Raw genomic sequence first — 22707 nt, forward strand, 5'->3', positions numbered from 1 at the left:
ATTTTCAAAGGTACAGACAGCCACCAGAATACATACTGGCAGGAAGACAGTTCATCTGAGGAATTATTTAGTAGCTAATACAAGAGAAAATATGAAGGTCCCATGTCCTCTTTCAGGAAGTTTCAGGGGTTGGAAGGTATAGATGTAAATCAGCTTGTCAGTAAAACACAATAACAGAATCAAAGACTTGCTATTCACTAGTCACATTTCAAATTCTAGATTTCTTGGGCAATGCCTGCGTATGTATTTCCTAAAGCAAACTATTGTTCTCAACCTTAAATTCACAAATCATATCCAACAACAAACCTGTGATCCATAACCCAACACCTCCTCATGAAAACATCCCCATTTCTGATATGACTAAGCACTAATAATTTTCTTCCAAACACTCCTCCATTTGTTGGAAACAGGCCCCTGGCTAAAGCACAACAGGCATATACTTTAATAATCTCTTGATTACCTGGAGACAGCCTGGAACACCTAATAAATCTGTCTATTTTTCAGGTGGAGTGGGATTGATTTCCCCAGGGTTTCTTTGTCAGTTCCATTTTAGTACTTAATATGAAGAGAAAATTATCAGAGAAGGTCAAATCTGACATGAAAAACTAGAACAAGTTCACAATGATGAAGACTTTTGCTACATTTAAAATAAATGTCCACTTGCTTTTTCTTAGGCCCTATCTTCTGTCATTCTTTATTTAATAACCTATATGCTTCATAGCTTGCAAAAAGTGCAATCACAGCTTGGAAACATGCTCAAATAGCCAGAAGTTTCAACACTGGAATAGTAATCAGGTGAAAAATGTGATGGGTTTTCCTACCACTTTGTTATCAGCAAACAGTCAAAGGTATTTACCACAACCATGACTTTCTACCGCAGAAAATTAGATGAAATGATAGATCTAAGTAAAAGTTAAAGACATACAAAAAATTTTAAATCCTCAAATGTTTAATTAAGCCAATTTATTCAGTACGTTTTCTATTCTGTATAAATTCTATTTTCATGTCTACAATCTACAACAGTATAAAGAAATGCTACTTTGACTTACAGAGAAGTTTAACACTTGGTAAAAAACAGGATAAAAATGTCTTGTTCAATGTCTCTTTGTTCTCTAATTTAAGATCCAAATTTGATAGAAACGTGTACCAGATTTCTCCTCTTACTCTGGCAATGAAGATTTGAAATATTTTTGTTTTTGAAGAATATAAAAAAGTATAGACAAAGGAACATTAAATTTTACAAAAGCAAGAAAATAGCACTAAAGATACTGCAAATAGTTAACAGATGTAGCCAAGTTATTAAGATGTCAATAATTACATTTAATATGAATGAATGCAATTACACATATTCGTTTTTATTTCCCTACAGTGAATATTTACCTCAAAGTTTAAACTGCTCTTTGAAGTTTTAATGCAAATCTTTCAAATATTTTCAATATATTTCTGCACAGCTCAAATGCAGAAATCGTCTTACAGTTTTAAGAAACTGCATTTTTCATATTTCTCTATAACACTTGGCAACATTGGCAGTGCTGTGTATGGTGCTGAATGCATCAAGCTTTTATGACAGTGCTTGCAGTTTACCTACTTTCTTCCAAATTACAGGGTCAGATCCTACAAAACTGTATTCTTGCAAATAGTGTACAAGACCAGTTTTGTCAATTTATTTGAATATAGTCATGGGTGAGAATTTCTCACATAGGACTTTTGGTTTTGTTTAATTTACACTGGACAGTTTTACACAAAGCAAAAGAAATCAAGCTCAAATTATTTTACACTTTACTTTTGAAAGGAAGTAAAGAACAAAGTGTATTTTACCTGAGTCTCCACACCTTGCTCAAGCAACCTTTTAGCCTGGTTTTCCACCTCAAGACGAGCTCTTGCAATAAAAAGCAGATCATTTTCAATCACTTCTATTCCAGACAGATCTATCCCTTGAGAAAGATAATCTATAAAAGCAACAAAACATTGATAAGCATGACACAGGACAATGGAACATTTTAAGCACATTAAAACATTTCAAAGTTACAGTCAGTTCCAAGGGATGTTTTTGTATACGACACTTGACAATACATTACATTAAAGGAATGTCTTATACCAGAAAAACTGGATATCAGAGGATTATTACTTAAGAAAACCTGGACATTGAATATATTTAGTTTAACACACTTCTCTAGACCCAGAGACTGTTGAAGAGTTGCAAAACATGAGTTCTAGGAACTACAGAATCAAAATCACAGGCCAAAAAGAGGAAAGAAGTTGTATCCTTGTCCCAAAGAATTAACTAGATCATTAAATTTGTCTAACAAGATGTTGGAATAGGCATAATTTGCTCTAAGATCTAAAATTAAAGATGCATTAAGAGGCTCAAATTATACTTCATATATTTAAACTGCACTACTAAATATTTGGGATCAAAGACAAAAGAATGGTATGAAAAGGGGGGGAAAGAGTGGGGTTTTTTTCCTTTTTAATTACAGAATCATCACAAAAATCATTACTATCATGGAAATCACCATCAACTGAGTAGCTAGAAATTACTGGGCTGAACTGGCAACAGCAGCAATAAAATCTATTCTAATTCAACTTTTCTCAATTTTTTCCCTCCTTTTTTATCTTTCTGTATTTAAATTAATCCAATTCTCCACATCCAGGTAGCCTAGACTTTTACACTACTACTTATTACCAAGATAATGCAGGACTACTCTTATTTACACAGTTTTCAACATTTAGCTTAAATGGAAACAGGTTTTCCACTGCCTTTTTGGAAAGATCAAATAAAACTAACAAAACAATGGCCAAGGCATTTCACACAGTATCAGATTCTTCCTTCATAAGATGATGTTCCACTATTTCCATTTATAACCAGTCCTCTATGACTTCCTAATAAAGTTATCTTCCTTTTAGTCCTCACAGTAAGTCAATTAAGGCAAAGACTTAAACATTTTAACTAAGCTAACTGAACTTTTAAATCTCTGCCAAATAATTTTTCACTTTAGTAGCCATTTATTTTTGTTTATTCACAATAAACTAATCTAGTTCTCAGATGAAGTTCAGCACTGACACGTTCACAACTGAACACAGAATTCCAAGTGAGTCATTCACAGTTATGCAGAGAACATCCCTGTACCTGCACATGAAAAACACCATATAAGAAATCAAAACAAAAAGCTGACTGTAATACTGCATAAAGCTTAGTAAAGGCATAAAGGAAATCATCTTTCTTAACAGTACAGTATGTCAAATAGGTTTTAGTCTACTAAGAATAGGCCTGCAAATGCTTTTCCCTGCATGCATTTGTTTAAAAATGGATCAGAGGGGTCAAAGGTCAGCTGAGCAGCAGGCCAGCTCGGGCAATTCATGCAGCCCTGTGTGCTGGTCTGTTTACAGAGCTGCTTTTGCCACGGGCCAGAGCAGCCACACTTACCCCTTATTTCCATGCAACTTTTTGCTGTGACTAAGCTGCATCTCTACAGGTGGCCTTCATATGTTCATAATGGCATATGAACCCAATAAAACTAATACTGAACTCCCAACAGGTTCCAATGAGCAAGTGGCTTGAATGTGAAGGCTAATTTTCTAACCCCTTTCTTTTAACTGCACAGAAAAAAAAAAGGAGGAAAACACTATCACAGATCCCTCTACTGCCATAGTAAACTCTGAGGAAGTTTCTTGGCAACATGAGATTAAAAAAGGTACAAATATTACCAAATATTTACATATACCACAAACACAGAAACGGCTGTGTAGTTCACTTATGGCATAAAGTCATAATCTGGAAACCCAGGCTGCCTAAACAAAACAAAATTAAAATGTGGTTATGATCTCCTAAATCCACAAAAAATCTGAGGAAGATTACTAAAAAAGATACCATTTCTTCCTGTTGTGTTTCATCTCAAAATCTAAATTAAGTCACCTCACATGCTAAAAATCTAATCCTTCTGATGGTTTTAAGAAAAGAACAGAAAGACCATGCTGCTTTGGCTTCTCCAAAAACCTCCATCTGTGTCTCCGACTGGCAGCCACCTCCTGCCAATCTGTTAAAATCTGCAACTTTGCTCCAAATTTTCTGCAATCCTAACAAAATATCTTGGGACAATGCATTTCAGCAGGACTTCAAAACAGTGGGCCTTCCTGTAGGTTCCAGTGGCTGGTACTGCAGATGCTCCTAGTTGCTATTCTAACAGTAAGGAACCTCTAGAAATTACACAGTTTTCAAAAGAAAAGCCGTTTTCACAAGGACAGCAGGTCTATGTCAGAAACACCTGCAAGTGCTTTCCTGTCATTCTTATGTGAGAGCAGAAGCTGTAACACAGGCAGGGTATGTGCCTTTTGATAGTCTTTGTTGTCTATGCAGAAAACATAATATTAGAAATGATACACTTGTGCACTCTCAAGAGTGATGTTGCTTCCCTGGACAGCACGATGAAACCAAGCAGAAGGACAGCTGATGTAAGAGCAGCCAGATCATACCAAAAATACCTGTGCATTTAAGATCTGATTTGTTTAAGATATTGCAGAGGAACTCACACATTCCAACCAGTCAGTTTTAGTTAGTACAGAAACCCTGTCAAGCGAACACAACAAAAATGCTATGGGTTATTAACTCCGGGAGTAGCAAATGTAGGATTTTGTTTCAGGCACTTACTCATGTGATCATTTTCTATTTCTTGCCGTGCACAGTAAGTCAATAACACTGTGATCATGATCAGAAGTGAGTGGGACAAAGGCTGTAAGGTACTTGTGTCTACTCGTCAGGAATTAACCAAAAAAAATGGCTCACCCCTCAGCTAGCACAGGCTCTGTGGACTGGTGTCCAGTTTAAAGCATGTCAGCTTTCCATCTGCTTTAACCTTAAATTCTGCAGTAAAACTATTACTGTATTAACTCAAAAAGATTTAGTGAGCATATATTTATAACTGACATCTCTCCCTTAAGAGATTGTAAAAGCATATTTATAACATTTTGATATGTTTGGGAAGATTTGTCTTTTTAACAAGTTAGAATCTAAGTATCTTGTACCACCATGTGCCAGGGCTGGAGCAGCCACCAAGGCACTGCCCTCTCAGCAGCACCACAGGCTGCTCCAGCCACTTCTCAGCACAGCCAGTGAGCAAATTAGAGGAGGGAGCTTCAGTCCTATAAACATTCCTTTATCTCTCATCCTTCTGATAATTCTACCTCTTTATATAGGTTTGAGAACATAAAGGCAAATCCTTAGCTCTCATTGGGTGTTGGTATTGCTTCCCTTCTATCACACCCCAAAAAACTTCGAAAGCACAGCTGGAACTTACTTTCTAAGAGCTTTAAATACAGACTGCCTGCTGAATAATTTTTTTGAACAAAAATACTGTATGTCAAGGCAGAATACACTAAGACCTAGCAATAAGAGACATATATAATCTACTTCAGCCTACCCAGGCTGTATTTTTTTAATAAAACAAGTATTTTTGTCACTACAATACTACATTTTCTTGATTTACTTAACTTGAGCAACTTTTCTAATCTACTGGTTAAGATACTGCTTGAAAATGCGTTTTTTTAAAGCAGTATTTCCCAGATAGTTATGTAAGAGGAGTTTCATAGACAGACAAATCCAATATGCAGATAGAACATTAGGCAGAAAAACAGTACTTTGAGCAACACAGTTAGCTTTCCTTAATCTAAATGACTCACCAACACAGATTCTTTCTATTATGTGATCTCATTTTTTAACCTCGAATATTCTTTATGATAATACAGAATCAAGATTAGAAATTGCAACTTTCTGTAAGGATTGAAATATGTTTTGGAACAGAGATAACTATGATGCTAGCACCCTTATGAGCTCCACAAAAACTGTATTACAGTCTTTATATAGACTGAATTGATTCTGAGCTTTTGCTAGAAATTAGAGAATCAACAGAAGACTACTGAGAACAATCAGGTGCACTAACAAAGAGGAAAACAAAAGCCAGCAATAAACCAATGTGATTAAGCTGCATGACTCAAGAGGCTACTTGAGTCAAAAGAGAAACCCTTCTGTGCTCTGAGAACCAACCTCAGTGACACTAATAAAGAGGGGAAAAAGAGGAAATTAGAACATCCAAAGTGGATTCCCCAGGAGCAAACACCTAAAGTCTGCAGACACGCAACTCCCCTCAAATGCAAGAATCCAATGACAAATTAAAAGGTGTTCCATGGGAGATTGGGAATGGGGGGAGAGGGTATTAATGGAAAATAACCAGTTTTTTACATTTTAAATAAAATCATAGAATGATAAAATCACAGATCTTTGTTTCCCTGTTTGAGGAAGGTTTGAGGTGAATTTCTCTAGCATTGGTCATTTGTTTTACTTAATTCTGCAGTCTTAGTTGCAGATAATATGGGTAATATCTGTAGCATAAGAATATACTACTATTTTTCCATAGTGAAGAAAAATTACAATTTTTTTAAACATTACTAATTTAAATTCCAAAAAGTCAACAGGTCTAAATAATACCCAAGAGTTCTGCTGAGATTTAAGTATGCAGAAGATGACAGGCTACATGATTTACCAAGAACTATTACAGAAGACTCATACATGCATTGGTAGAAGATGTTCATGAAACTGAACCTAAACTGCTATTGAGAATATTTGTTTCTGTTATCTTCCATGGTCTTAAGGGAAATGTTAATTACAGCAGTAGCTACTGGACAGGAAGGAAATCCTGTCTGCCTCACCTGTATCTGAACCAACAACCCAGGATGCTGCTCGGCCTGCATATGTCAATTAGTTTGTTTTTGTCAATGTAGCTAATTTAAAATCAAAGCCCAGAGAAGAGCCCTGCTGCCCCTCAGCAGCAGACCAACACTCATCCTTTGGGGAAAGCAACACAAGGTTCTACAATGTAACTCTAGTCACTAGGTGAAATAAGGAACAGCCTGCCTTAAAGAACAGCGGTCTGCTGCTTGGAGACACTTAAATTTGCCACGCAATTGATGCACATAGAACAGGAGGGGAATAACAAGAGCAGGCAAATTTCTGAGTGTTCAAACTGGAATCTGATTCCTCCAAAAAGAACCTTTGCTTATGTTCTGTTTTAGCCAGACTAATTCTCCACTTAAGCAGAAATGACTGCCCCACACTCTGCACCAGGCACCAAAGCACTTGCTGAAGCAAGCCTCATATTAAGCCTTTAAATCAAGTGAAAGCGATTCCACTACTGGTACTATGAAACAATATCTTACGGCTATCTTATGCAACTTGAGCTCTTCAGAAAAAGATGTTAACTCCTATCAAAACTGCATATATTACAATGCCTCGTAAAGTGTTCAAAATAAGAATGTAATCGCTCTATACTAGGTGCAATACACAATGTCATATATTTTGAATATACTTATAAAATTATTATTTTTTAATATTAAATTATTACTTTTGAGGTTTTTTCTGCAGGTATTATTAATTCATTATTAAAGAGGAAGAAAAAATTTATTTTACTGAAATGCCAGTTAGTTTCAAAACTCTAGGTATCTTTTTTTCCTTTTCCTATATGGCAAAATTCCTGCAAACATTTCTTCAGTGAAAGAGAATAAAAACTGTCTGTGTCACTGGAGTGCCATTAAGTTCCTATGAAATCTGGTCCCTATTTAAGCAATTTCTACCATCTTAAAAACTTGTATGCATAATACATAAGATTTCAGTTTTTAGCTGTTTGAACAACATTAAGTGAGTGAAAACTGATCTGCTGGAGACAGAAACTGAGTGGGACCCCTTGGCTCTGTATCTGTTCGTTTTCTCAGCACATTAACACACTCTTTCTGTTTAAGTCCAGAAAAGGAAATATTAGACAACCAGGTATAGTCTCTGATAGATGTCCCTAGTGAAGAGGAACATGAAAAATAAAAACCGAGCAAAGCACTTCTCACGTCTTCCTTTCAATCCAAGACTAGTTTCATTTTAAAGAAATCAGGTTATTAGTACAAATACCAAACTGGTGAAAAGCATACAAGTCAAAGAAAGCCAAACTTTAACTGCTCATTTAAACACAGACAATTATCTTGAACTGTAAAACACACCTGCCACGAATGTTATATTATTACAGAATGGTTTGGTCAGAAGGAGCCTTTAAAAAAAATGTAGTCCAACCCCTTGGCATGGGCAGGGACACCTTCCATGATATCATGTTGCTCAAAGCCCTGTTAAGCCTGACCTCGAACACTTCCAATGACGGAGCATCATCTTACCTGATCAAAGCTTTACTTCAGAAGAAAACTGAAGTAAATACTCAAGTTCAGAGACCATGTAGATATGAAAAAATTGAAAATTTTCTAGCATGTCAAAAAAAAGCAGGAAGTTTTAAGTGTAAAGGCAAGTCGGAATAAGAAAGAATGGGTTGTCATCCTGCACTTGGATCAGTTTTGTTTCCTCCAGAAGATTGTTCCTGCTTTTTTTAATAGAATATGGTTTATGTTAAAATATTTAGTAGTGCTGTAATAATCATCTATGTCCAATACTACCTACAGAGAAAGCCTGCTGCTTCTCTCCAGACTGCATGCAAAAATAAAAAAAAACACACCCTGAATTGAGAACAGTTATGGGGGAGCAATGAGGAAGACTGACTAGCTATTTTTAAATTAAATTAAAGCTGCATTTAAGTTGTCTTGATGGAAGAGTTAATTCCTACTGCTCTCTGGGCTGGAAATCAGATGCCACGCAGGATCTGGAACTGATGGAAATGAGTTTGATATCTATTTTTATCATCATCACTGACTTAACAATGAGCACCAAATTTTGGAGACATTCCTGTGAAAATGCCATGATTCAGAAAATAGCTTAACACACCAAGACAAACACTACTTAGGTCTAATCACAAGTTATACCACACGACTCCCACACTCACTTAGGCCTAAAGCAAGAGTTGTTGAACTCCTTTAAGGTTCCCCCTCCCACGCACCATTAGATCTCCCCCATTCCTCCCCCTCACCCCTGAATACAGACTCACAACCTTACTTCACCACGACCTACTAAACCTGCTACTCTCTATTGTGCCCTCCAAGGGGAGCAGGCAGCAGCCCCACATCCAGCTGGTGGCTGCTTAATGCCATTGCTGTAACCTGGGTGACAGGACAGAATTAACCCTCTGTGAGCTTACTGGTGACTGCAATTTGAGGAAGTGCTCAGCATCCTGGAGAGCAGGGCTGCCATTCTGAAGAACCATAGCAACCTTGAGGTAAGGACAGAAAAAAACATCATGAAGGTCAACAAAAGTGAGTCAAGCCCTGTTCACCTGGGATGGGACAGCCCTGTCCACACAAGCAGGTTGGGTGCTCACTGGCTGGAAAGAAGCTTTCAGAAACAGACCCAGTGGACATAAAATTTAACTTAAACCAGCAGTACATCCTTGTGGCAGAGGCTGCCAGCTGTGTACCAGACTGGGTGTACCCAGCAGGTTGAGGGAAGTCATTATTCCTATTATTTGTTACTTGTAAGGCCACTGTATTCCACGCCTCCCAAGAAAACAGAGACATTGACAAATGAGCCCAACGGGGAACCACCACGACAGGGGACTGAAGCATGTGAGTGTGAGGAGAGCCTGAGAGAACCGAGTCTGTTAACCTTGAACAGAAATGGCTGAGAAAGAAGAGATCTAACTGCATCTTCTGCTGCCTGACAAACAGACCTTTCTCAGAGGTGCACAAGAAGCAAGAGATACAGGCTACAGCATGAGGAATTCTAGTTAGACATGGGGGCAGAACAATGTACTCATGGTTGCATACACCTTACCCATGGAGGATATTAAGATGCAGGAATGCATACATTGTATTTTAATATAATTAAAATAGATAAACTGTGAAACATTAGGATCTAGAACTCTAAAAATCACCGCAAGCTTCTTAAAACAGGCTTGTTTGAGAAAATTCCCTCAAGAGCTCCCAAAACATTTTCAGTAACTAAAACTGCATTTTTTTAAACTCTCTGTGATAAAATACTCATGAAGAACTGTAACATTCATGCATTCATCAATAGTACTTGGGTGGAACTGAAACCAATTTCACCCTAAGTATTCTACCAGAGCTATGGCCTAGAAATCAGAAAATATTCAAAACAAAATTTCAAAATGGACTTTCAAAATTATATTTATTCTAGCAACAATGTAATAATACCTCTACAAGTCAATACTCCTCCTGGACTTTTTTTGGAGCAAAGTAAAAATAAAATATGTTGCCAGTAAAAATCTAGTTGTCCTATTTTGGTTTTGAACAGACTTCATAGCATCACAGATGCAAAGCAAATGTACAGCATGTGTGAAAGAGACAAAAACAGAAAGGGGGACAGAAAGGTAGAATATGGAACAGGAGAGAGATGTAGCCCAAATGGGGCATTACAGAACAAATTAACTCCAGCTTTCAAAGAGCTGAGAATAACAGAATGATGAAAAATAACAGACAGAAAATTATGAAGGAATGTAGTGAAAGGATACAAATACAGTGTCATTCAGGTTTCATTAATCTGTAAGAGTAATTTAGTGCCATCATATACTTTCCACCGTTCATACCGTTCGGTTTCATTAATCTGTAAGAGTAATTTAGTAATTTAGCCATCATATACTTTCCACCTTGAGAACTTCCTCCCCACCTAAACCCACAGCTTTGCACTGTTTGTTCATTAGCAAGGCCAATGGTAATGCTCATTTCTGCTCATATTTCAGAAGAGCATCCGAAACTGGAAAACGAAGAGGTGAATAAAGCTTGTTTTTAATATATTTCATGGAGACACTAATCAGGATTTTTACTGTCTCAAAAATATTTTTTGAAATCTCAACAGGTGAATAATAAGCAGTCCTTGAAATGGAGCCTCATATCAGTATATAAAATGAAGCAGGATGAAAAGAATGTACTCTCATCTTTATCGGAGATAATTACATTGAAAATATATTGCAACTGCACCATAAACCCATGTAAAAGGATTATGTCCTTCCAAATGGAGTGGATGAAGTAAACCATCTCTTTTCTGAACTAGGAAATTGAGATAAGGACTCACATAGATGAAGGTATGTGACTTTGGCTGTCTTTTGTTTGCCTTAGTTAGCATTGCAACTAAAGCCATGAAAGCCAGCAAAACAATTAAGAGCAGAGAGATGCAAAATATAACCTAAATTTATATGCTGGCCTAAAAACACTAGGCAACTTTTACATCTTATTAATACATTATCGTTCAATAGCTAAGTACAATTCCTCAATATAGAGCATTATGTAAACGTGTGATGATTCAGTTTCCATCAGTACTATCCCATGCTGCAATAGACCATGCAATGATAAAAGAAAATGAAGGAAAATGATTATGTGTCTCAAGAACCTTAGTCAGAAATAACTTCTTTCAAACATCCCACCAGTTGTGGAGAAGGCAAAGATGGCTGACTCTTCGCTGAATCACTGCCTTCGAAGGAGGGCAGGGGAGATTTTGGTTCATTTGTGAGTTTTAATTAGTGATTTCAATGGCTATTGACCTAATTTTTGAACACTTTACACCTGGATAAAGGTATACATGGACAGCTACAGACTTACAGGTCTACAAGTCTACAGTTACCATCCTGAACTAGCTAGTTTGCTCTTTTTTTTTTTTGTGAGATATATCCTACATTTTTTGATTTTATATCATTATTTTTGCACTAATATGTGCATCCAAAAATGCAGATTGCCCATGAGGGAACACTTGAAATTTCTAACATACACTTGTAAATGCCAGGAGACACTAGAATCAGTAGTGCTACAGTGCTATATAATCAAAGTAATAAAAAAAAAAATCATGCTATCTTGGCCCCTGCATAAGGGGGAATACTATTTTTTTTCTTTACTACATATATATATATAAGCTGCAAATATTTCTTTCATATTCCTCTCTTCTTATGGGTCTCTCCTGCCTCTTTCCAACACCCACTATTCATCCTTTCATACTTACACCTTCAGGAAAACACTTCTGCAAAAGCAGAACTGCATTTTCTTTAGTAACAGCTATGTTAACTCCCTCAGTACTCTAGAATGTATGTAATTTTTGTCTTCAATAAATGCATATTTAATTCCTCCCACCCCTCACTTGTCATATCATCAATAACTTCCTGCAACTGGCTGCAGATTTACCTGTGTTTATTATCTTTAGAGTCAACAGATGTTGCATAGGTTATAAATCACACGGGTTTTATGTACCTCAGATACTTTGCAGGAGAACGAAGTGAACCTTGTGTTATACAGAGTGTTTCTGTAGACAACTTGAACGTAACAGCAAAATTTAAAAACCTCTTGGAATAAATCTTCTCTCTTATAGCAAAATCTTTTTTGAAATTTGGAGAACAGTCTATGGCAGAAATCTGCCCAGTCTGCCAGAATTCTTGCCAATTCTTCTAGCGATAATAAAACTTAGCAACAGTACTAAAAAAATAGGCAAGAAAAGAATGTTGTTTGAAAGCCAAACTGAACCTAACAGTGTTCATATTCCAACACTTGCATTTGAAGTTAGCCTGCACAGATGTCTGTCTTTTGACCTTTCAACTGGAATAGTATTTAACCACAACACAGACCAACAGCAGTTGCCTCTGATCATTCTTTAATACCTTCTATTTTGTACAATTTGTACAGTAAAATTTAAAAAAAAAAAGTTTTAAAACCTTTCTCGTCCCCTCTACAACATTCATTGCAATGCGATTAAAAAAAGTTATCTTGATACAAATTGAAAACTATTACTCTCACCCTTAGCACTTACTGCAATGTTTAGCTGTACCTGCTCAAACCAGAACACCAGGAAGCTGAAGGAAATGCCACATCCCTACCCCACACGAGCTGCTCCACAGTGTTCACCACAGCCTCCAAGCCTTACACATCACACTCTTAAGTCATTGCCCAGCTGTGAACACCAGTGGAAGGGAGTTGGAGCAGCCCACCTGCACAGCTGCTCCTCAAACATGGAACAAAAGGGAACAATCACCTACAGCACACTCCAGGACTGCCATTACACAGCTGAGGCACATACCTGTTCTGCTACCTGTAAAAGTTCTTTGGCAACCTAGAAGAACAGCATGATCCATCACTGTTAGTCTTTCATGTACACTGACCATGATTTTCTACAAAAAACACAGTGTTAAAATTAGGAAGCACATGCATGTATGAAGGTTTAAAATTACCACAGATTAAGATTTCACAAAAATGTACTTGTCTTCTCAAAATGACTAAATATCAGTGTAAACAGAGAGAGAAGCCATTGTTTTTATTCTATTTCGAAATGGATAAAAACGAAAAGCTAAGTCTTCTCTAATACAGTACTGATGACACATTTGAGTTCTACTATCATTAATGTCACAGAGACATAAAATTAAAAATCAGTATCTATTGTAGCCGAGTTCAAAGTAATGAGCTAAATGCTAAAAATATAAATCCCTTTTTTTAAAAGTTTGCATATCTAAGGAAGCAAACAATAAGTTCAAGCAAGTCTTTCAGTCATTAAAGGCACAAATTGTTAACAGATGGGGGAAAACATTTAATTTAGCAAGTAACTGTTATTAAATAAATAATGTGGATATTTTCTTTGTAGAATTTCATAATAATCTATGAGCCAATTCTTATTACCTACATCTGTCAGCCAATTGTATCTAATAATTAACACAAAAGAGCTGAATGGACGAAAAAACGTGTTGCTTGAAGAATAAAATAGTATAGCAATTTAATACTTAAAAATAAAATTGAGAAAACATACAAATGCATTGTGTACTCTTATGATTCTATCATAATTTTTATTACAGTTCTAATTCTAAATAATATTTAGTCTGATAACAGATTCTTCTTAAGCCTTACAAAGCATATTTTATGACATTTATGGCTGTTAGCTATGAATAATTTCAAGATCAGGAAAGAAACAGAATCTTCTCTAAAACATTAATACTGTTTAAATTAAACACCTTTTCCTTCAGGAGAAAAAAACAAAAAAAACCAAAAAAAAACCAGGGAAAAATCCAATTTCTCAATAGCATATACTGAACTTTCTAATAGAAACCACATCCTGGAGATATTATTACACCGCATCACAATTAAGATTCACATTTTTTTCAACATCCAGAAAGTGCGTTTTTCCAAGCCAAAAAAATTAAAAAAAAAAAAAAAAAAAAAAAAAAAAAAAAACAAAAAACCAGAAAATAACTTCAGTAGAAAATTAAATGAAGATTATCAAGGGTCTTCAAAATTAATGATACTGATATACTCAAAACTATTCATTATCGAAGCTCTGAAAATCAAGAGGCAGCAGCAGCAAAGAGCCTTGACTGGAAACATGACAACACATGCAATTCTAATATGTAAAACTTATTACTGTCAAATATGTATCTCTGTGATATCTCAGCCAGCAGTATATAATCTCTACTGACAGATTCTAAGAGATAAACTGCTAGATGAGCTGTGGTCTTGGCTGTTAGCTTCCATGACTTGATTTCGCCCTCAGCTCCTTAGCCAAGCTCCTGCCAAGCTCCAAGCTCCTTCCAACATGGGGGCAGATCACAATGCATGGATAACTTGGAAAGCAGACACTCCACGGAGCAACAGTTCACAGTTTAGCAATATTGTGAGCAACAAGTACTGTAAGTACTATCATGTTCAATAATCCTCACTTTCTGTTTCTTTTCCATTAATTATAAATAACTCCTGGCACTCATGGAAACATTTAGCAATCACTGCTCCCCATGGCAACTGAAACATGCACTGCACGGGGCAGCAACTTTGGGCTGTGAACCTGCCACCTGACAGTTTCATTCAGCGCTTTTTTGGGCTTGTAATGGAAGAGGGTGATTGTTCATTGTGTTCTTTTGCTCCTCCTGCAGCATTCATGATTCCATGTACCTCCATCATAATTGCCCCTCAGCCATTTAAAGCTCATTTATAGGGGGTGGCCATTGACAGGTGACTGACATCTCCACCCTCACAGTATCACAGGAGCATTTGCCATGTATTCCTTCACTGGATAATCTTGGGGTTATCAAGCAATTGATTTACCTAACACACTACATAACTATGTCTCTGGCACAAAAATCCCAACAGAGAGTTACTGACAAACAGCAGGCACACTCCCTAACCACAGCAGAGCCAGTACAGTGCTGAGCCTGAGCCTGACCCCTCTGGGTACTTAATGACCCCAAATACCATGCAATGAGAAAAGTCTTAAGTTCTACCAACTAAGAAAAACAAGCTCATGACCATTCTATCAAGCAAAACTTTTGAATCACTTATTTTACAACCTTCTTTGCTATTTTATTTGCAACTTAAGTGTATGAAAAAAGACTTTTCTTGTTAGAAAAAAAATAAACAAGGAAAGCATTGCAAGATGAACATTTGTAGTAACTTATGAAGTCTTGGGTACTTCGGGTATAGCTGCAACTTACTTTCTGTGTGTTGGACCCTCTAAAAAAAAAAAGTTAAAAGAAAAATCAGAAACAGCCACTCAGAGAAAAGTTAGAAGTCCTAAATTCATAATTACATCACACAGAGACACATATAAGCTGCCTTGCTTTTGTGGCTGGAAGTGGCCAGAAAGTAAAGAGCAGTAAGAGATGCTCCAGGATACTGGCTCCCCAAAACCAGCTTCCACTAAAGCACACAGAGGCACCAGTAAACAGATAGTCTCAGTATGAAATTTGGTTTGACTGCAGTGCCCTTTAGAAGAGGAAGCAGTTTGGTTTGGGATGCTTGTGTACTTATTGGATTGCTGAAATGGTGAGAAAGTGACAACAGGAAGTATCAGAAGGGCTGTAAGGTAACTACTCCAAAAGAATCAGCAAGACACAGCAGCACACTGGGGTCAACAACACTCTCGGTACAAAAAGCTTTTTTCAAGGTTTGAGAGCCTGAAATACTGAAAAATTCCAGCTACTGAGCATCTTAAATGAACATGGCTGTCTTGTAGCATCACATAAGACCTGCAGCATGGCAGAATGGACAGAGCTCAGTGACAGCCACTGCAAACTGCTGCTTGCAGCAGGACTCCTCCCACCATATGAACCCTATAACATCACTACTTTTTAGTTCTTTCAGTTTTCTGATTAAATAAAGCCATTGCAAGTAACTAAAAAGGCAAGATTAGCTGACTGCCTTTCAGGAGACATTACACAGACCATATTTGTAAATAAAATGGCTTTTTAGGACTGGTTGAAGTAGAGGATCCTGGCAGAGGCTGATGTCAGCAGTGACCTTTGAGAGGCAGAGTCACCCGTCACCCTGGGCCCTCCTGTGATGGCCAGCACAGCCACCAGCAGGCTGCTGGGACAGCTCCCATGGACCTCAGCTCCAGCACTCTCCAAAAGCAAGCACTGAAGGGGGAATAAAGCTCTGGGACTACAAGAGTACAAGCACAGATGTAACAGAACTTCCATTTGATTTACACAAATGATCTAACAATGAAAAGTATAGTCTCTGCAAAGCACTGACTTCAAAAATCCACACACTTATGCAATCATAAATGAGAATTCAAAATTAAATGCATTTTATAAGACACTTCAGTAAATGCTTGGAAGCAACTATTGCTTCCTCTTTAAATAAAAAATATATTTTGATTCTGTCATATTATGTTATGAAATAATTTCAGAGGGAAAAGCAAGTAAGGCCTATTTGTCACAAACTGGATGAAAACTGGACTTCAAAATGTCAAACCTTCCCAGAAAGCAGCAACTCCAAGTTTCATCTTCTAGCTCTCCTGAAGATTCATTTTCAACCACAAAGTTAATTATGTTTGATCTGAATTCAGTGAGCAGTGTTAGGGATCAAGGCAAATTGCTGGAGTAAGGGGAAATCAGACAGGTCTTCAAAGTCATTCTAGGTAAGACAGAGCACTCCTTAGGAGCATAACGCTTCAATAATAAAATTTCGTATTTGATAACAGGAAATAGGAAAATAATTTCATTGGCTCATTTAGAGAATACCAGTTTTCCATCATGTCATATACAAGTAGTAGCTTGTAAGAAGAAAGGAAAATAGAAAAGGGGTTGATGGGTGAGTATTTAAAAATAATCGCTCAAAGTTCATACGCTACAAGAAATGACGGAAAAATTCTGTAAGAAGTCCGTTGCAAGGGTAAAAATAAGTAGAACAAAATTCTCATTTTAGAAATGGAATGAGGCAAAAAAAAAGAAATTGAGTATCAAAGGCCCTGCGGCAACTAAGAGGAGGGATGTCTGTGTGGGCTGACAGAGGGAATCATTTAAAGTTAATAAAATACACAAGGCACCAAAAGTACATTTCTGAGAAAAGAAAAAACAGGAAAACAAAAAATCTCCTTGGTTCTTGATAAAGCAGAACATTTCAGAATACTTCTACATGCTTCATGTCTTTGAGGAGTCAACGTATTGTTTGCATACATGCTCTTCATTCTACCTTCACTCTCCAGGTAACCACGCATGCTGCTGTGAGTCTCAGTCTCCCTCACCCTTTGCCCCAAGTAAAACTGGAAAATATGATGCATAGTCAGGAAAGAGGAAGCAGAATGTGGAGAGCAGGAGAAAGGGATCTAACCCCTCTTTCCTTCCCTAGAAAACAACAACAGGAACTATCATCAACAACAGAGTTAAGAGCTCAAAACTGAGTCAGTCCTCAAGAAACCATGGCATACTTCTCTTTCCAAATAACATTTGTTTCCAAATAGCAAAACAAGCATGTTTTACTGTGTTTCTCTGAACTTATTCCTGAACTTCTACAGAACTCTTGCTCTGCACTTCCCAGGTTTTCAGACTCCTGAAAACTAAACGGGATCTGAAGTTCAGGTTCTCAAACTTCATTGTGATAATAACATCTAAAAATGGATATACAGAAAAGCAGGATGAGATTTTTCAATCCTACATTGCACAAGCCAGCAACAGAGTCATGGAGGCATAGTACTGACTTTCCTTTTCCAGAGAACATGCAGCAGCTAAGATAGATCTTCAAAGGTATTTTTTGAAATAACAGGGGCATGGTGTGAAGAGTCTGGGCCTGGTAACAAAGGATGCTATAGTATCCCTACTTTCAAGTGACATGCTTTATGGAGAAAGGTTAAGGAGCTGTTTTTCAGCTTCTCTCACTGCCTCTTCCTGAAAGTGATTGCTGCTGGCTCCCCTCCAGCGAGGGCTTGAGAGGAATCAAACGATTCACTGGTGAGAACTGCACAGAGAGCCTGCAGGCAGAGGTAAGACAGAGAGCATCTTAATGAGGAAAAAACTGCACATCAGAGATTTCTCTCACGTAAGGTAAAACATACTGGAGACACTGAAGGGACTTGAGAATTACTGGACAATGGAGGATTAAATTACAAGATTCTCCTATCCCCTTTCACACAGTGAGGACAGGGAAAAAAAGAACCCCAAATCTGCATACACTTTTCACCAGCATGGCACCAAACTGCAGATCCAAAAAACTTCCAAACATCTCTTGTTAGAAGGATTCTGCTTTGCAAATGTGTTTAGAAATTTATAACTACCTGACTCATCTCCACCACAGAAGAGCTATTTAATGGTGTGTTACTTGTCACCTGTTATCAACAGTGTCCTTTGAACCCAGGTTGAGACTACAGAGCACAACATAAATCTGCCACAGCTTTTTGGGACTTCCTGCCAAGTACTTGCTCATACTCTGCAATATTATGCAGACTATTAACCTAACATAAATTTTAAAAGTCTGGGTCTTCCCAAAGAACATGTAGAGGGCAGACTCATAAAAGTTCATCAGAGCAGTGACCAGGGCCAAAACAGAGAAGGAAGAACCATTAAACCTCTATATGAACTCATTGCTGTGAAATTTCCTGTACAAGAAAATGTACTGAAAAAAGTCCATGAAAAACAAAGGGTGCTGCAACACCTTAATAACTCTACACAAGCTCTTCTGGAAGGAGAGACATAAACCTTAAGTCTCTGTGCTTCATCATCATACTGAGCATTTACAACAAAGAGAAAGCACAGCTCTTTTCGATTCAGAAATAAATTTACCAGGTAATTCTAAATATTTCAGTATGAAACAGCACATCAACCCTAACAAACATTTTTTTTTTTATCTAAAGGTTCCTAGAACCTTTAGATAAAAAGGTTCTAGGGTTCCTAGAAGATACAAAAGTAGTTCTTGTAAGATTTATACTAAGTCAAATATTAACATAAATATTTCTAATAACTCAGTTTCTAGTTCCAATTTAATTATTTTATAGACTTACTTAATATGTTATTGCTTAATGTGCTTAAAATGTTTTGACTAGTTCAGTCAATGTTGAACAAAGAAAAAAGAGTGCAAATGACTTAAGAAAACTGTTCTTCATCTGGAAACGGTTTTACAACACACAGTGATAGGTTTTCTGCCCATCTGTTAAACCAGCCCCATCAAATTGTTTTGAGGACAAAAAAGAGGGATAGAAAAAAAAAGACTCACAGTATTCATCATGACTCACCCAGTATTTTTCACTAGCTCTGCTTACTCAAGTGTAACAACGTTGATTCTATATTCTATTCTTAATACATATTAAGTCCAGCTCTAGATACAGAACTTTTCGTAGTGTATCATCCTGGGATGAAGTGAAAGGTCTACAGGATTTTTATGTCAAAAAACCCCTAAGTGTAGAAAAGGGCTTCTGCTGGTGCAATTCACTCCAGAGCTAACTCAGCCTGACTTGGCAAAAATGCATTTACACCATTCCGTGCACGCTGAAAGGAATATCTGGAAGAGCTATGACAGCAAAACTTCTGTAGTACAGCCCGGACAGAAGCCACCCAGGCACCTGAGCACCGCGAGAGCACAAGGCCAGGGCTCTGTGAGGCTCTGCGAGAGGCACTCACTTGGGTTTGAGCCCTGAGCACGCACCGGGAGGCGCACGGTGAGCCGAGAATTAAGCATGATGCTGTCACACAGCAGTGCACGGGCTGCTGCTCAGCAAAGTCTGTTATAAGCAAGCTGATCTTCAGCACTGCTCACACTGCCATCAAACCGCTCTGCTGTGAATTAGTATTTCCCCAGTTTTCAGAGTAAACAAGAAAACAAACAGAATAAAAAACCAACAAAACCCCCAAATAAACTGCTGAACAGTACTTGGCATTTTGGAATAAAGATACTGAGTGTGTGCAACTTTCTCAAGAAGGTCAAATCATTTCATATGGGACACTTGGCTACAGAAGTTGCCTGGTTCTGTAGATGAGCTATTCTTCTCTTAATGGCAGTAACGGTACAGATATCCAGTAAATGAACTCAGTATGTTAAAAACAACGTCACAGCAAGTGAAAATAATTCAAACCCAATTCAAATTACTCCATTAAATGATTGCATAGGTCTCATAAAATGAAAGTACATTAAATAAGCAGAAAAGATCAATAAGACCAAGAAACAACTGCATATTGATCGAGGCACAAAACTGCAGATAATTGTCTGATGCTTCACCCCAATTCACTGCTTCTGCTCACACAGGAGGGTTCCTCTCCATGAATCCCTTACCCTGTCCCAGCAACTATATCAACTGCCACTCACTTCTGTTCTTCTCCCATCCTGTAAGTTTTAAAAATAGCATTAATACTTATATTAGATGTACTGCATTTCTACTGGTTTATGACATTAAGCCCTAATTTTAAATTCAAAAAGTAACAATAGGTGCTTGGTGGATGGATGAAGGATGGAATTTTAAGTCAGCTTCTGACAGAAAGAGGATATTTTGTGCTGCTAAAACAGCTAATGAAGTATAAAAGTGTTTTAAAAATACAGAATAAGGAAATCACAATAAAAATTAGAGGTGTTCGGGAAAAAAACGCTATCAAGATTTCTTCAATATATTATGTTCACATAAGATTTCCAGCTCAAATATGAAAATGTTTGGAAGGCTTAAGGACTCTGCAGATCTTGGAATGGAATAAAATCCACAAAGAGAGAAAACAAAGATGAAGCCAATCTTTTACATGGGAAAGCTGCTCTGCCATTGTCTCTTATCATTCCAGTTGCTCAGGGTCTGTCTTTTGCATTTTACCTTTCACTTAGTTTTTTTAATTAAACTGTTTTAAAAGGCCTACAGAATTCAGTAGTGTTAACACATTTATGCTTTATCAGACTTGTAACCTTATTTTAAAAAAATCATCTGAGTTTATCACCTTTTATTAAACTCTTTCCATTAGTAGTTCCAGAGAATCAGTTATTAAGGGCTAGCAAAATGGCTGTGGTCAATTCTAGTCTCAGAGTCCATGCAAAATTAATTATTTTAATTTTCTCATCCACATTTAGAAAAATGTATTTAAAACCATAACAGATACCATGGAAATCTCAATCCACAGCATGCAGATCATACCAACAGCTATGTGCAATATCAAAGGAATGTTATTACAATAGAGATAAAGTAAAAAATTAATTGGCAAAACTTGTTTCCAGAAGTACTGCTTAGACTTCTGATTGTCCCTTTTACTTGTTATGTCCCATTTTCAAAATTATTCATAAGCAAATATTCAACTGGCCCAGATTATGAGTCATTCCATTTACTCATTCTGAGCTCTTCCATAATGTCCCTTTCTCCTACCCCTCTTTTGCTGAGTCTTCAGGGACCTCCATGGAAAGATAATAATTCAAACACCTACTTGTATATAATATGACCATACCACAGATTTTAAGAAAGGGAAGATACTGATCTGGTACCAGACCCCAAGTCTCTTGTGCTTCAGCTCCACATCAGTTTATGCTATCAGTTTTCATTCCAGCTGCCTTCCTTCCCCCAGCCATGTCATCTCCTCCCCAGCTGTGCACCCACACAAGCATTCTGCTGAAAATGACCCCAGTAGCTTTCAGCCACAGCTCAGCCTCAGCTCCTCGTTCCTCTGGATACACCTATGCTAGGAACAAGCACCTGTGCATGGCAGAGATGCAAGGAGAAAAGAATCACAGGAGAACAATTTATATCAGTTAACCAGGGATGGAAGCCAGTCTTTAATCCACTGTGTGTAGGAAGCTTCACATTAAAGCAATAAAAAACAGAACTCTGTAAATTCTGTATCTGAATCTGTAAAGTTTTGGTTTGTAGGGACATTAAGTTTTCACTCTCTTACCCAGCAATTAGTATCTATTCTGATTTCCATTTACTCAGTAACTCATTAGCACTAATTAGCACATGCCTTCAACATATAAAGTAGTTAATGCACAAATTAGTTGTGGCAAAAGCACTCAAAAATTTCAAAGCAGAAATAAAAATTCTTTAGAGAATAGAGCTGAGTAGAGCAACAAACTTGGGAAAAAAAAGTGTCAAGATTATCTGGTATTGAAACAAGTACCTTCAATAAGGACAAACTGTAGGAAAAGTTTACAAATGGCAATTAGACAAGTTCAGATTATTCATATAATAATTGGTATCAGCTTTCTTCAAATGTTCAATCACTGCCCTTTCCGAAAGAACTTACGTGGATCCTATGTATATTCATAGAAATTCACTTAATTCAGCTGTTTGCTCATGTTTTAGAGGAAGAGGGGTTGATTACTTGGCAAAGGAGAGGGATAACAATAGTGTCTCACAAGACAGTGAAGAGCAGTGGTCAGTACCCCCTGGAGCACTCCCAGCCTGTGGAGCTGTGATGAGCACTCGCTCCACATCGGGCGAGCCAAGCTCCGAGCAGCCTGTGCCCAGTCCTGCACTCAGCACTGAGGCTGCACTTGCCCCGTGGCTGTGCAGGTTATTAAATGATCCAATGCGCAGATCTCATCAGGATTAGGCCTTCTGTGATCCTAACTGCTCCTAAGAAACTATCC

The 22707-nt window shown here is 37.4% G+C and overlaps 1 protein-coding gene across 1 annotated transcript in view; it reads right to left on the reverse strand.

The window, feature by feature from the left end:
- Window positions 1–22707, reverse strand: part of COG5 (component of oligomeric golgi complex 5) — a 172895-nt gene that overhangs the window by 98882 nt on the left and 51306 nt on the right. The window contains exon 7 of the mRNA XM_039700490.1: window positions 1819–1949. Within this exon, the coding sequence (XP_039556424.1) occupies window positions 1819–1949 (131 nt within the window). The remainder of the gene's footprint in view (window positions 1–1818; window positions 1950–22707) is intronic.

Source organism: Passer montanus, unplaced genomic scaffold, assembly GCF_014805655.1.
Source record: "Passer montanus isolate IOZ18808 unplaced genomic scaffold, ASM1480565v1 scaffold141, whole genome shotgun sequence".
Lineage (NCBI taxonomy): Eukaryota > Metazoa > Chordata > Aves > Passeriformes > Passeridae > Passer > Passer montanus.